Below are 15,453 nucleotides of genomic sequence, written 5' to 3' on the forward strand. Positions count from 1 at the left end.
AATCTAAGATTTTAATATTCACCGATTTTATCTTTGAGTCTTCAGTTTGTTATGAAATTGAAGGCATGTGGTCCCGTGCATATAGTAGATGCTTTTAAGTATGTTTAAGTGTAGGAAGTAAAATAAAATCTTGTTCATTAAGAAAACATGTACTTTTGAAAGGTATTCCACTATTTGTGTTCAGAACAGCAGAGAATGTTTTACTTCCATCAGCTCTATTTATATTAGTCCTGAAAAGAGATTTATGAAGATATTTTGTAAAATCCTGGCTCTAAAACAAACAAAAAACCTTCAAAACTACAGATTTAAAACATTATTAAATAAATACACTGCAGGGGCACCTGGGTGGCTCAGTCAGTTAAGCGTCTGCCTTTAGCTCAGGTCATGATCCCAGGCTCCTGGGATCAAGCCCCACATCAGGCTCCCTGCTCAGTGGGGAGCCTGCTTCTCCCTCTGCCTGATGCTCCCCCTGCTTGTGCTCTTTCTCTCCCTCTCCCTTACAAATAAATAAATAAAATCCTTAAAAATAATAAAATATAATACTGCATAGCGGTATTTATGACATCATACATTTGAATAAACTCTGGATGACTCAGTCATTCACTGAATCAATTCATTTATTAATCGTAAAAAGAAAAGAATGAAATGGTTTTTCCATCCCAGCTATGAGCTAGGGATAAAACTGGGGCTATTGAAGAAATGGATTTTATTATAAAAATTAGTATTTTGAAATACAGTATTAAGTTTTATAATGTCAAACTTCACTAATAACTAGATAAATTACAAAAAAATACAAATAAAGTTACAATAAATTACAGATTACAATATGATGTTTTTCACCCAAAGTGGCATGAAATCAGGGAAAATATTTAAGGCTGGGAAGACTGTGGTTAAAAGGGTGCTTGTAGATACTGCTGGTGAGAATATCTTTTGCTTAAAAGAACCATCAAAATGTTCCCTCCCATTTCTTGGTTTCTACGTGCCAGTCTCTAATAGAAGAAACCAGAGTTCCTTGGGAAATGGCTGAACCTAGGGCCTGGGGCAGGGGAAATAACAGCTGAACCTAGACTGCCTCATGGTGCCAGAGTGAAGGGGAGTGAGTAACAAAAGGAAGGGAGTAAGTAAGAAAGAAAACAAGGGAGTAATTAGCCAGTGGAGGGGAAACCTGTTAGAAGGCCTATGACACCAACCTGAAAGAGCTCCTAACGGTTAACTCCGAAACAGTTTGAGCCTCAAATAAATATTATAATATTATTAGATTATAAACTAAAGACTAACATATGTATTCATGAGTCCACACTGATGTGAACAGGTAATTGTATATGTGGGAGAGAAGGGATCACTCATCCTTATAAAATAATTCCACTTCTAGCAATTAACTTAGGGGAAAATATCAGAGATGCAGTAAAAGACTTCAACATTCAAAGATGTGTTACGTGTTAACTACAGTGAAATTATAATAATTACATTTCTAAAATAGTGGTTTCTCTTGACGAATTAGTTTACAGTCATTATAATCTCATTTCCAGAAAATGTCTCTCAGGAAATATCCATAATATAATGATATGCAGGCTATCAAGAAATACAACTATATTTACAATGTGTATTCCAGTTTGGTTACAGTGTATGTGTGTGTGTGTGTGTAAACATAGGGTATGTTAAAAATATTTATGTCTGATTGAAATAAAAAATAAAAATCACACATAATCCTATTTGTTTTTCCTTGCAAATTTTCTAAATTATTATTTTTTCTAATAAAATTTAAAACTATAGGTAAATTGGGGTACATATAATTAGTGGATATGTATCTCAAATATCTTTATCTGAAATAGGTTGGGAGATAGTAGGTATGCCGAAACATGACTTCTGGTTATTTGTTTGCTTTATATCAGCACACACAAAAAAACCACTATTAATTTCTCTATTGCATTGCTTTACGTGACAAAAGTCAGGGCAGAGGGGCGCCTGGGTGGCACAGCGGTTAAGCGTCTGCCTTCGGCTCAGGGCGTGATCCTAGCGTTACGGGATCGAGCCCCACATCAGGCTCCTCCGCTATGAGCCTGCTTCTTCCTCTCCCACTCCCCCTGCTTGTGTTCTCCCTCTCGCTGGCTGTCTCTATCTCTGTCAGATAAATAAATAAAATCTTTAAAAAAAAAAAAAAAAGTCAGGGCAGAAACTGAAAATGCTTTTTTCCTAACTTTAAGAAGAAGACTATAACAAAAGAAGTATTTTATTAATATATTATTATTACATAATAAAAGTAAATTATTATTAAATAATTGATTGAGCTATCAATCCCACTCCAACTATGCAGTAGCATCCATCATTTGAAGTATACTGAGCACAGATTGATCTGTAAAACATCTATTTGTATATGTTAAGCATCTTCTTTTTATGCACCAATGTCCCTTCCAAAACATGCACTCAATACACAATTGTGTAACATATAAAATGTTAAAAGCTTTAACTTTGAAAATATTTGACGATATGATATTAAATCATTATTAGACTAAAGTATATATTTTATTGTACATATTTAAAGCATTTTATCTCCTGAAAATGTTTATAACATAAAAAAGAATGGATGAAATAAATATGGATCATAAATTGAAAATAAAATCACTTAGAGGGCCCTATGCCAAAATCTGACTTCAACCATCCACGAAGCCTATCTAGCTGTGAATTCTACGTTGACAGTAGCTCCTATCTGGTGTTAGACTATATTCAAACAACGCCTCACATTCAAATGAAAATGATTCATCTAATCTTACCAAATATTTACCTACCAAATATTTTTACTTTTTCAAATGTAATTGTGAGCCCACAGATACAATCTTCTGATACAATACAAGATATAGGTAAAATATACAATTTCAAATATTCTGGAACTCTTGTCAATGAGAAGTTTTAGAGAACATCAAAACAAATGTGGCAAAATTGAGTACCCCTCATCTTATTTCTCATAAAAAAAAATATTATGCCTTAAAAATCCATCAATGGACAGAACAAGCCATTAAAATGAATTCTGCTTTCTTACCTCATTTTCCAGAGCTCAGCACAGTGTCTGGCTTACAGTTGAGAGTCAATAAATGTTCAATTAAAGAAAATTGCAGTATACTACTTCTTTATGACATAAGTTATGACAAGCTTTCATTTTGATTCATGGAAAAGTTATGGGGCTGACATAGAATCTAAGTGACATTAGATCCATTAACTAATAAAACTGATATTATTGAAAAAAAGAAGATCCCCACATACAGTTAAACCAAGTAGGTATAAACATAATGAATATTGGTAAAAACTTTCCCAGGTGAATGTACTATAGACGATGAGAACCATCTACAGGAAGAAAACTTTAGAAAGCCATAGTTTACACACATGATTTAGAAATAGTTCTACTGTTAATCGAGTGATGAAAGATTGATGTTTCACAAAACTAAACTCCTGATGAAAATGTGAGTAATGAAAAATCAGGAAAACATAAATTTAATTTTATAAGTGTCCATATTTTCTTCTGACTCATTTTCTTGAAGTAAAAGGAAATGCAGATTTCAGAAGAGAGTAGGGCAACACTGTCTATTCTCTCCAAACACTTAAGATGCCAAAAGGGCTGGGACAACTTTAACAGTAGTTTTTCCGACCATAAGGAAATGCAGATATTTGCCTGGGTTTTTGTCATCAAAATTAATCAAATTAAAACAACCAAAAAAAATAGACGAAAAAAGCCATTTATACGGACACAACTATAGTAAATTTTGATTATCATATTTTCTAGTCAAGCTTGTAATAAGCCATACTTTTGAAAGTATCTATGTATCTATGTGTCTGCCTATACACACACATAGACACCTACATGCATATGTAAGCACGTGTGTGTATACACGTATCCATGAAAACCGAGACTTACTAATTGTCTTGGGAATAACGCACAAACATATTCTTCTTATATGGAACCAAACCTTCTTAAAGGTTTTCGAGATAATTCACAAAATTATTCCCCAGAATAAAGCAAAAAGCATTTTATCATACGGCATTCTTTTCAGGAACCATGATGAGATACTGTGCCCTAATATCCCTAGAAGTTTCTAACAGTTTTAAGAGCAGATGCTTGTTTTGCTTCCTAATAGAAATTTGGAGGAATGTGTCAAAGTAGATTAAACTATATCAGAGTCTTTAAAAGAAAACACTCTTCTTCTTTCAAGAAGGTTTTTATGTAGCAAAAGAAAAAAAAAAAGTGCTGCAAGCAGTTCTGAAAACACAACTGAGATGCAATTTGATAAACAGCCTTCTATCATCTAAGCCAGAGCAGTGGAAAAGCATGCTATCAGCACTTTCATCAAAGGCACTACTGACTCCTCTTTTTCTATCTCATTTTATCATGACTTTCTCATTTTGTTTACTCAGTCAGTGATTGGGAAAAAATGACTCCTTACCCCTTGGATGAGTTATGATGGGGTCCACTAGAGAAGGGTCCTTTTCTCCATCTTTGCTGCCACCACCAGCACCTTCACTGCCACCATCTCTTTCAATCAGTTTATCCACCATGGCGATAATGCAGTTCAGGCTCTTCCCCACATTGGCCCACACCCTATCCTGAAAAGAGCATGAGTATCACTACACATTTTTACTGTAAACACAAGATAAGGCAAAACCGGATAAATCCATTTGGAGAAGCAGGTAGAGGAACAATCATAAGAACGCACACTCAATGATTAATTGTAATACACCCATTAATTTGGCCAGACTATAAATATACAAGAAGAAATCTGTTTCCTCTTAATAAAGCAAAATTTAAGTGCTATAAATTTTTTATTTATTTCATTATTTTTTCTAAATCATAAAGCAATGAAGAACTACTGTACAATATTAATCCAGAATTGAACACAACCTATGATATTTTAAACTAGACATATCTGTTTTCCTTATCAACACTTAGTAAGAAAGCAAAGACACACCAATATTTTTCAAGGATAGCTATAATTTGCATTCAAACTCCTTTTTTTCCTTTTTATTGTGATAACATACATAACATTGTTTACTATTTAACCATTTTTAAGTGTACAGTTCAGGGGCATTAAGTACATTCACATTATTATACCACCATCACCACATCCATCTCTAGAATTTTTCATCTTCCCAAAATGAAACCTTTACTTTTCAAAATGCACTCCCCACTCTTCTCTCCTCTGCTGCTGGCAACCATCATTGCACTTTCTGTCTCTATGGATTTGACTGCTCTAGGTAATAGAAGTTCTTAGAGTGTGGTCTTCACATCACCTCAAACAGAACGACCCAGAGAATTAAAATACAGATCGTTGGCTCCTACTAAGTCAATCAGAACCCTGAAGAAGGCACTCTAAACTGAAATTTTGACAAGCTCTTCAGGAGCTTCTGACCACTTACATCTGAAGAACTTCTACTCAATATTATATGCTATAGCCATTGATGTCATTGTGGCTGATTTATTTCTTCTGAAGAAGCCCCTACCACTAGGGGACCTCTGTCACCCAACTTAACCGATTCCGATTAGCATCCATTTTTGTTTAGGGCAATTCATGACACTGAATTCTTTGATTCATAAAAGTTGTTATTTCTTAATAACTATATTTAAATATAGTTATCATTATGGTAGCCTCTCATCCCTAGCTTCCCTTTTTGCTCCTTTCCCAACATTATAGAGATGGAGTCACTGACTCCCCAACTATAATGGTTAATTTTATATGTCGACTTGATGAGATCACAAGATGTCCAGATATTTGGCTAAACATTATTTATGGGTGTATCTGTAAGAGTGTTTCTGGATGAAACTAACATCTGAATTAGTGGACTCATAAAGCAGTTTGTCCTCCTCAATGTGGGTGAGCATCATTCAATCCACTGAAGGTCTGATAGAACAAAAATGTGGAGGAAGTCAACATGTGATCCTTCTTGCCTGATTGACTGAATCGGGACTTTGATGATCTGCCCTCAGCACTCCTGGTTCTTAGGCTTTCAGACCTGGACTGGAATATACATCACTGGCTCCTCTGGTTCTAAGGCCCTTAGACTCAGACTGAATGATACCACCCGCTTTCCTGGGTCTTCAGCCTGCAGATGGCAGATCTTACAGATGGCAGATCATGGGACTTCTCGGCCTCCAAAATTGTCTGAGACAATTCCTTATAATAAATAATATATATCTTATTGGTTCTGTTTCTCTGAATGACGCTAATATACATATTAGGTGTATCTTACGTATCACATAAGAACCAAATGGATTTATGGTGCTTTTCTTGCATTACTCTCTGGAATAGAGCTATTTCAGAGCTATTTAGAGTAACACTTAATGCAAAGATAATACTCAATTACAGTACTTCCTTAGTAGTTTATACATTTTTACCCAAATGCATATTTTTATCCAGGTTAATTTTGCTAGTTTATAAACATAGAAACTAATTTTGGGTAAAATAAATCTAGGAAGAAAGAACTAAAGTTAGTTTAGATTATTTGATGTTTGTCTTATAAAGACTAAATTAGTTGAATAATGTAGCAAACAGATATGAGAGTGTATAGATATGCATACTATAGTTGAGGGGGGAAAGTAGAACATTCAAAGTCTAAAAATTTAAGTTCGAGGTCCACCTACATGACATGCTACCTTGGGAAAACCTCCCCATTTCTGGGGAGACACAGTTGGTTCATCTACAGCTTAGAATGCCCTGCCTACCTCACCATGCTGCAGTGGGAGCCAAACAACATAGTTTCTGTGAAAGTGCTTGGAAAATTATTACAATTCACCAAAATCACATCCTCTTCTTGATGGCTTTCCTAAATGAATCAAACTTGCTTTTCATCACCTTATAATCCTGGGTGTGATATACGCTATCAATCATAAATAATCATAAAAATTTTTCCCCTAAAGGCAGAGTTCTTCCCCAAAAATTAAAAGCACTTCCCCTCTAAGGGAAACTAAGATACCAATCACATCCATAAATTGCTTTATGCCCTGCCTGTTGTCTGAGAAAATAAAGTGGGGACACCTCTGAGCTATGACCCAGGAGACCTAAGGAAGCTCACTTCTTCTGGGATGAAACATGAGGAAAGGTAAGAAAACTGAGGTCCTGACATCACTCATATTGGGATTTGGTGAGGAGCTTACATTTCAGACCACAATAACAAACTTAATGGCCCTTATTCTGAATATGGCTTAATCTCTGCCGACAACTGCATCTTTAAAGCTGCTGAATGGAAAAATGAAGTAACTCTCCAGCTAACACTGGGAATAAACTCTGTTATTGAAGGAAAAAAAGGGGGAGAGGATTACTCTTAATTTTTCAGATTAGCTTTGTACATGAGATAAATTTTCAACTCTCTTCTTGTTGCCCATGTTGAGAGGAACATTATATTTTGATCAAAAATTAAGTAGTATTGCATGTTGCCTTTCTTATATAAAGTAATATAAGGGGTTAACCATCTTCTCTTAATTATATCTCCAAGGGCCAGAATATAAGAATATATAAAAGGATAATTTTACATTCTAACCCTATATATTGTTTTTCCTTTATAGATACTTTGGGCTATAGGATTATACTCACAAAAAAAATAATCTTTGCTGCCAGTAGAGAGACCTTTATTGGCATGAGATGCAGAGTGAAGTATGTTCACTGGATGAGACCAACAACCATATGTCAAGAGGTTAGGTGGCAAACAGCAGAAAAACATTTAAGTCATTGAATGCTTAGAGGATACACAAGCTGGGAGAATGTTTGTTGGGGGTGAGAAATTGAACAGTTTCTTGAGTAAGACTAATACATGATTCATACATAATCAGTTTTTTTTATTAAAGATACACTCAGAAGAAGACCCCAAGTGGACTCAAGCTGGTCTTTATCTTTTGGAGAGGAGATCCTGCCTAGCTGGTGGGGAGAGAATGCTGAGTTTTGCTAGTCACTGCTTCTTTTTCCTTTATGGCATCTACAAAGTAGATTAAAGTTAGCGATTTGCATTGCTGTCTCTAATACTAGTCTATGAGTTGTTTGAAGGCTGTGTCTTCACTACCTTGCAAAGGGCCTGGAGGAAAGGCAAAGAGAGAGGTAAATGGAGCAAAGGAGAGAGGAGAAGAGAGATGACTCCAACGCAGAGGCAGATTGAGAGCTGCTATTTATATTCACCTGGTATATGAAATTAGCTAATCTACCTTCAAAACTACCACATAAGATCAACATTATGGACTCAGTCTTCAGAGGTGAGGAGACTTCAGGTAAGAGATGTTGAATAATATTCCACATTAAAATAGGTGTAACTAAATTAGAAATCCTATTTAGTTTCAAACACTTGATTCTTCCTCTATGATCTCCCACAGAATTGTGGTACACAATAGGAATTCTTCTTTGTGAGATTACTAGAACTCTGAGGACAAGCTAGACAGTGGAAGGTCAGGAGAAGGAGCCACAGGAAGGATCAGGCAGAGCAAGAGTACGTATCAGTCACCTGAGACTTGAAAATGAGTCCAATGGCAATTCACTAAGAGATGACTCTGAAAAGGACAGTCTGGTCACATGGTACCCTAGATTAATCAAGAAGGTCATACACTCAAGGATGGAACAATCACTTAGCTAAAAGGTCAATGAGTTTGGGTCAAAGGACATAAGTGACTGACATAAATAGAGGACAGAAAACCCAAAATCTATTCATGTGATTGGGATGTAAAACAAGAATTGGGTTATAGGGAGGGAAAATAGTTCAATTTCTAGGAGATAATTATTAATTATTCTTAGCAAAATCATTAGTTTGAAATTAGGATGTTAAAAATGGATAGGAAATATTCTTGAAGGGAAACCTCAAATATCTGATTTCTCTCCTAAATAAACCACTTTCCATAATACCGCTGTGAAAGCATTCACACAAAGGAAAATAATCAGCAAAAATGCATTCTAATTCTGATAATTTTCACTCATGAGGACAGTCCATGTAGGAGTTTCTTTTTGCTTAGATTGCTAGTATGGCTGGGGCCTACTTCATTTTCTTCCCTACTAAGACCACACGACATGTTTCAGACTGCTCCCAGGAAGAGAAAATGCTGGTCAGGGCGGCGAAGTCAACGGAAGCCTTAGAATGGGGCTACAGTACATGGTGTTTCCATCCTTCCCCTTTTCAGGTCAGGGATACTACTCTAGATCCTGCTTTAGCTCCTCAGCCACTTGTGAATTTTCAAAGCAAAACAAAATAAAATAAATCAAAACCAAAACCAAAACAACAACCTATCAGAAAAACAGATTGCTGGGCTCCCCCCCCCCCACCAGAAATAGCAGCCATTATCCTGCTATGTCTCCTGATGAAGTAAGTAATGGAAAATTGGTGGGTTACAGTCTGACCTTTATTAAATGGAGTCTAACTGGTGTCCTTGACCTTAATGAAGCCTTTAGACACTCCATCTTCTTGAAGGTGACAGGCTATAAACTATATTTCTTGGCAATGAGGGCACAAGGTCAATGGAGAACCAGCAGCAATATTTATTCCATTCTGAGTCAGGTGCTGATTTGGGTCCTTATTTATTTCTGGGTTAGGAACTAAGTTAACGTACAGGTCAAGCCTGTGGCAACAGATGCACAAATATAATGGACATACCAGGGAATAGTCAGGGGGACTTTGCACCATGGCAAAGTGAGCCACGAGGGCAGGGGACGTGGTGCTTATTCTGCATGCCATGCATGTATGAGACTGGGGCCATAAAAAAAAAAAAAAAAATCCTGACTCCTTTGGATCAGCAGTTAACTTAAAAAAAAAAATTAAAGAAAGTTCAGCAATGTCTAACTGATCAATTTTTCTGGGGCCAAGTTTTGGTCAGCAAGAATGTGAAGACTGATTGAGAGCTGAAATGGGGGTTCAAAGTAGCTTTGTTGTATCTGTATCTCTATGCACAATTTCCCACTTGTCATTACCAATTTTTGAGGACTTTGATTAGAATGGGCCAGTGAATTAATACAGCCAATCACATCTCCAAAAAGAAGCTTCAGTTTATCCTTGAGTTGATTGAGAGCAAGCGGTATTCCTCAACACTGCAAACCTTCGTTCTTTCAATAGCTTGCTGGCTCTTCTCGCTAAATCCTTGCTTTACCAGACTGTGGGGTGAAAGGAGCTGCACTTAAAATACTCTGTGGCACAAACTAGCACATGTATGGCCCACCGTAGGTAGTACACACTCACACTCACACACACACACACACACACACACACCTGCACACACGCATACAGACATACACATCATGTGCATTAAAAATAGCTACCCATGTGATATCCATCAGCATTAAGGGAGAGTCCCCAACCTTTGCTTCCTATTGATCCTCCTGCTTAACTACACATAATTACTCATGTAAAAATTCCCTGACCTTTGTTTCCTGATAACCACACTGCTGGCCTCACCCTGAAATTCAGTCCCTAGTCATACAAGTGAATCCAGCTAGTCAGATACTGTTTCTCTAGTAGACTTCTCCATATTCTCGTGGTTTGGCTGTTGGCCAGGCCCATAAAACCAGCTATCACATGATCAGGTCTACACGCGAGTGCACGTTCTCCTTATCTATCACCATGCTCATATCATCACTCTTCTGATCAAAAGCAGGCTTTGCACTGCAGCAAGTATCCATTCTTCTCTCAGCCTGGAGGCAACTCAGCAGTTGTGTCGACCTACATAATTCTCCTTATTTCTCATTAATCTTCAAAATGAAAACTTCCCCAAGTCAGTCTCCTTGCTGTCCTAGAAACATGCTATTAATTAGCTCAACATATACTTTCTGGGCATCTGCTACAAGCTTGCTCAGTGCTGAACATCAAAGATATTAAGGAAACCTTGGAGGAACTAATATTTCTGTCTTGACACATACTGCTTTTTATGCTTAGAATGTCTTCTCTCATCTTCCATCAATCCAAATTCTCAACCTATCAAGTCTCATCATCTCCAAGAATGGTTCATTCTATTCTCTCTGCTTAACAGTGGGCTCTATGAGGGCAATGACTATTATTTATTAATCCTCTCATTCTCAGGTCCTAGTACTCATCAGGTAATAGATAAATAAAAGAATGAATAAATGAGCAAACAAATGAATGAAAGAAGGAAGGGATGATTTTTTTTATCCTCTCCAACCATCATATAACTACTCTGAATATTTTCGGCATGTTTAATTCTCTCTGAATATTTTTGACATGTTTAATGTGTATCACACAACCACCTCCATTCCGGGAAAGATTCCATATCTTTCAATATCTCTGCTTATTTTATGAGTTCTGGCCATTCACTTGAATTAGATGATGTGGCTTTAAGGATCTATATTTTACACTAAATTTGTTTTTCCCCAAGTACCTATAGCATCATTGCACACTACTGATGCTTAATTAACATCCGTTGATTGACATAACAACCTGTGACTTACAAATAAAAAGATACAACCGTACTAAGTATTATCAACATGCATCTTCAAACTAAAGTTAGAACCAAGCTCATACTCTGAATGACGGCGTTCACCCTAATAAATGCACATCATGCTAATGGTTTCAATTTGGTGAAAACATTACATAAAGCATTTGTTTATTAACAAAAAAAATCCACTGATTAACTAAAGCTTTTAATTTTAAATTGGTAATTGGATGTTATCTGCACACCATTAGATAGTTGGTGCAACTGCCTGAATTATATGACATTATCAGTTAGTGTGTTACATACAACCAATTTCCAGGATTGATTTTTTCTTAACGCATGTACCCTGATATAGCAAGTCAATAGTTTGCCTATATATATATGTCAGCTTTTCTCTTTAATTATTTATGTTTGAGAGAGAGAGAGAGAGAGAGAGAACATGACTGGGATGGAGGGAGAAAGAGAATCTTAGGAGACTCCATGCCCAGGGGGGAGCCCGATGTGGGGCTCAATCTCACGACCCTGAGATCATGACCTGAGCCAAAATCAAGAGTCGAATGCTTAACCAACTGAGCCACCCAAGTGCCCCACCTCAGCATTTCTTTTAACTATTCATTAAATTATGGAGATTCAAAAATTTCTACATAGAAAATAATGTCTCACTATTCACATTAGAATGTACTAAAGTTTTGGAGCACTCGATTTGAATCAAATCATAAATTTGTAAAGTATGTGCATATATTCATTCAAATTTGCATATTCATTATACACAGGCAAATGAAAATATCTGATGTTGAATCAGGCATTGTAAGAGTCAATAAAGTATCCAAGGGAGATGACGGTATTCAATATAAAACCACAGGAAAGTCACCATTACATTAATAAAAATAAAGTATCTCTGTTAAAAACACTAGTTTGAGGAGGATGAACTGCTGATTCAGCAAATCCATTTATTCATTTATTCCTACATTAACTCTGAAAAATACATTGAGCTAGTGTGTATAAAACACTGTATTAGGTGCTATAAAACAGGGAACTGAAGGTGAATGTATTAACTTCATGTGGGAAAATCTAGAAATTGTCAGGATTTCATGAATATGCATGCACATAAAGATCTCATTTGGGGTTTCTTTTCTTTAATAGAACATTTGTGCATTTTAATGGACAGTCATGAACTTTGCTTAATCACCTTTCGTGGACTTTAATATTGGATAAGTATTCAAAGCACATTTCTCCTGAGTGAAATGGACTGGAGAAGTTCAGGAATGTTTCCCATCCATCAAGAAAACAGATGATAGAACACATTTCAGTTGCCACATAGGGAACAACTAGCCTAATACTCCCTGTCTTTACCTGCCCTTTCTGATGGAGTGAGTGGATGCTTCCAATATTCCCTCCTCATTATAAGATTAACAAAACAGACAACTTATGTGTGATTAGGGATGAAAAAGAAAAAGCTGGGAAAGGGGAAAATAGTCATTTCCAATCATATTTGCTGGGTAACATCTAAAATTATTTCTGTGTAACTAGGACCTTTGTAATCAACACACGAATAATCAAATAAAATTAAAATTGCCACCACTGGGTTTCTGGAAGCTTCTGAAGGCCTTAACTCATCATATTGTATATTCTTCACCATGTTCTTTGGTCATCTCTGATGTTCTATATCCACCTTGAATTTTACTGCTTTCTATGTTTTGATAGATTTTGGAAGATGTTTGATAGATTTTGGAAGAGGACTTGAATAGTCACCTCTCAAGTTGATTATGACACTGGGAAACATGCACTAAGGAGAGAGGGATATAGCTGGGTACTTTTGAGTAGAAGAGAAAAAATAAAATCCCCAGAATTCATGAATTCTAGTAAGGGACAAGGTACCTGACATAGTGCAGAGTCATGTTAAGGTTAAATACTCCATGTTTCAAAATAAGAAGGTAAACAAGAATAATTTGAAGGCAAATTTCAAAGTCATTAATTTATTCTACAAATAAATAATGAGTACCTTTTCTGTGCAGATGGCCTCCTAACTGTGTGGCTACAGCAGTGATCATGATACGGACTTCGCCCTTCAGGAGCTTATAAAGATCATGAACACATGGAATAAACAGATATATAAGCAAATGATTATAATTCAGTGTTCATGAGGTTGTACGATCACAAGATGCAAGAATAATGCTTTATTACACAAAATGTTTTAGAGTTGAACGCATATATATATAAATATATATATACATATACATATGTGTGTGTATATATATAAAAAACATACATCTCCATCTATAACATAAAATTTGGAAATAAATGGCCATAATTTAGTGGAAATTTTATTCCTTCAGGTAACTAAGCTATAAGGTGTTGCTTTAGAAAAGTGAAATCTTAAGTTAGTATCTAGCTGTCTATAAGCATTAATTACCTCTGAAGAATGAGATTTATTCCCTTCCTATTAAGATCGGTCAATGGTTTCACATAAAATAATTCTAGCCAGTCAGAGAACTAAACAAGATCTCTTTGAATTACTAATTTGCATAGGTACCTCTGCATTATGCACAGCTGGAACTATTTTCCCTAGAGGTAAGGTCTAAGATGGAGACAGAAGATGGCAAGTGAAGTTCAGAATACAGATCACTTCGGATTGCCCATGGAGGTATCTGCCTGGCTAAATATGTTTTGCCTTCAATAGTAATATTTTGCAACTATGCATGCTTACGGTTACTAATTATAGCAATATAAATAGTTCTATCGATACTCTTGTGAAGCTTAACCATTCATATTTGTTCTAGACAGCATTAGAGAAAGTTGTAGTACAAAATGGAATGTGAGATGTTGGTAAAGAACACGCCAGAAAGTGGTTTATGTAAATCTCATTGCAAAATGCAATCTTTGAGAATACTGAGTTACAGAGAAACACAATTTTTTTCAGGTTATAGATGACTTTATTAACAGACGTCTGATATAAATATTACTATAAATTTATGCTCTTGTTTCTATAACTTACAAAATTATTGAAAATTTATTATGGATTAATGTGGATCATCTATTGTGCTTATGTGTCATGAACACATTTTACCATAAGAAGTCATAGCAAATGTTCCCGAGCTTAAGCATGGAAATATAATTTGATTTAAATTTACAACACAAAGAAGGGAATTAATTGGGTAATTTGGGTGGTGAAATGTTGCCTGCTACAGAAATTTAGTTCAACTAAAAAACTGGGTTTGGGATATAAGTAAGTAAAAAGAATAGTTTTCCTACTTCTGTTCTTTGCTGGTATGGATCAGAATATAAAGGATCAGAAGTTTATCTTTTTTTTGAACAATTTTTGAATGAGGGTAGACAGATTTAGCCCCGAACCCATCAGTGTAGTAATGTTGAAGTTAAATCACAGTGTTCTAGAGAATAGTATAATTACTGGAAGCCACAAAAACTGGGTCAACTTAATACTTTAGTTGGATGACATGCTTTCATATTTTGGACAAACTAATCTTGGAATCCCAGCTGCTAGAAGCATCTGTTGTAGAGATAAAGAGAAAGAAAAGCAATATGTCATTTTTACCAGCTAAAAGATGAAGAATGTTATATTAGTTTATTTCTTTGCACAGATTGTCATAAAATCCCAACATTCCTTTGGGTTTAATTGTTTACTAACTTTTCAGGAAAATAGATCTTTAAAGCATTCAATCATTTAATAAGTAAAATTCAGCAAATAACACTTTTTTTGTCGATGATCATTTTAGTTTCAATCTCTTCCATATTGACTAGATAATTATTACCCTGATTATATGTCATCAATTTTGCCAACAAAACAGGTTGAAAAGAGAACAGCCTCACACTGATTTAGAATTAATAGAGATTCTTTCTCCTAACCTCAAAAAGAAAGGTTTTTATGTGAACAGAGTAGAATTCAAGAGTAATTTACAAGTGTATATTTACTTTCCAATATTTATTGTAAGAAGCTAAAGACAGTTGTTCAAGTTAAGTGATTGTTAAAACTACAGTCATTATAAGACATTAAATAAAACAATTTTTTTTAAAAAATGGAGCTACCGTAATCCTATCTATAA

The 15,453-nt window shown here is 35.5% G+C and overlaps 1 protein-coding gene across 6 annotated transcripts in view; it reads right to left on the bottom strand.

Annotated features, from left to right (window-relative positions):
* The window catches only part of INPP4B (inositol polyphosphate-4-phosphatase type II B), a 738,855-nt gene that overhangs the window by 101,618 nt on the left and 621,784 nt on the right, over nucleotides 1-15,453 (bottom strand). For all 6 annotated transcript variants that reach the window (XM_057310095.1, XM_026499399.4, XM_057310094.1 and 3 more), the window contains one exon: nucleotides 4,434-4,593. In XM_057310095.1, the coding sequence (XP_057166078.1) occupies nucleotides 4,434-4,593 (160 nt within the window). The remainder of the gene's footprint in view (nucleotides 1-4,433; nucleotides 4,594-15,453) is intronic.

Source organism: Ursus arctos, unplaced genomic scaffold (assembly GCF_023065955.2).
Source record: "Ursus arctos isolate Adak ecotype North America unplaced genomic scaffold, UrsArc2.0 scaffold_11, whole genome shotgun sequence".
In the NCBI taxonomy this organism is placed as follows: Eukaryota; Metazoa; Chordata; class Mammalia; order Carnivora; family Ursidae; genus Ursus; species Ursus arctos.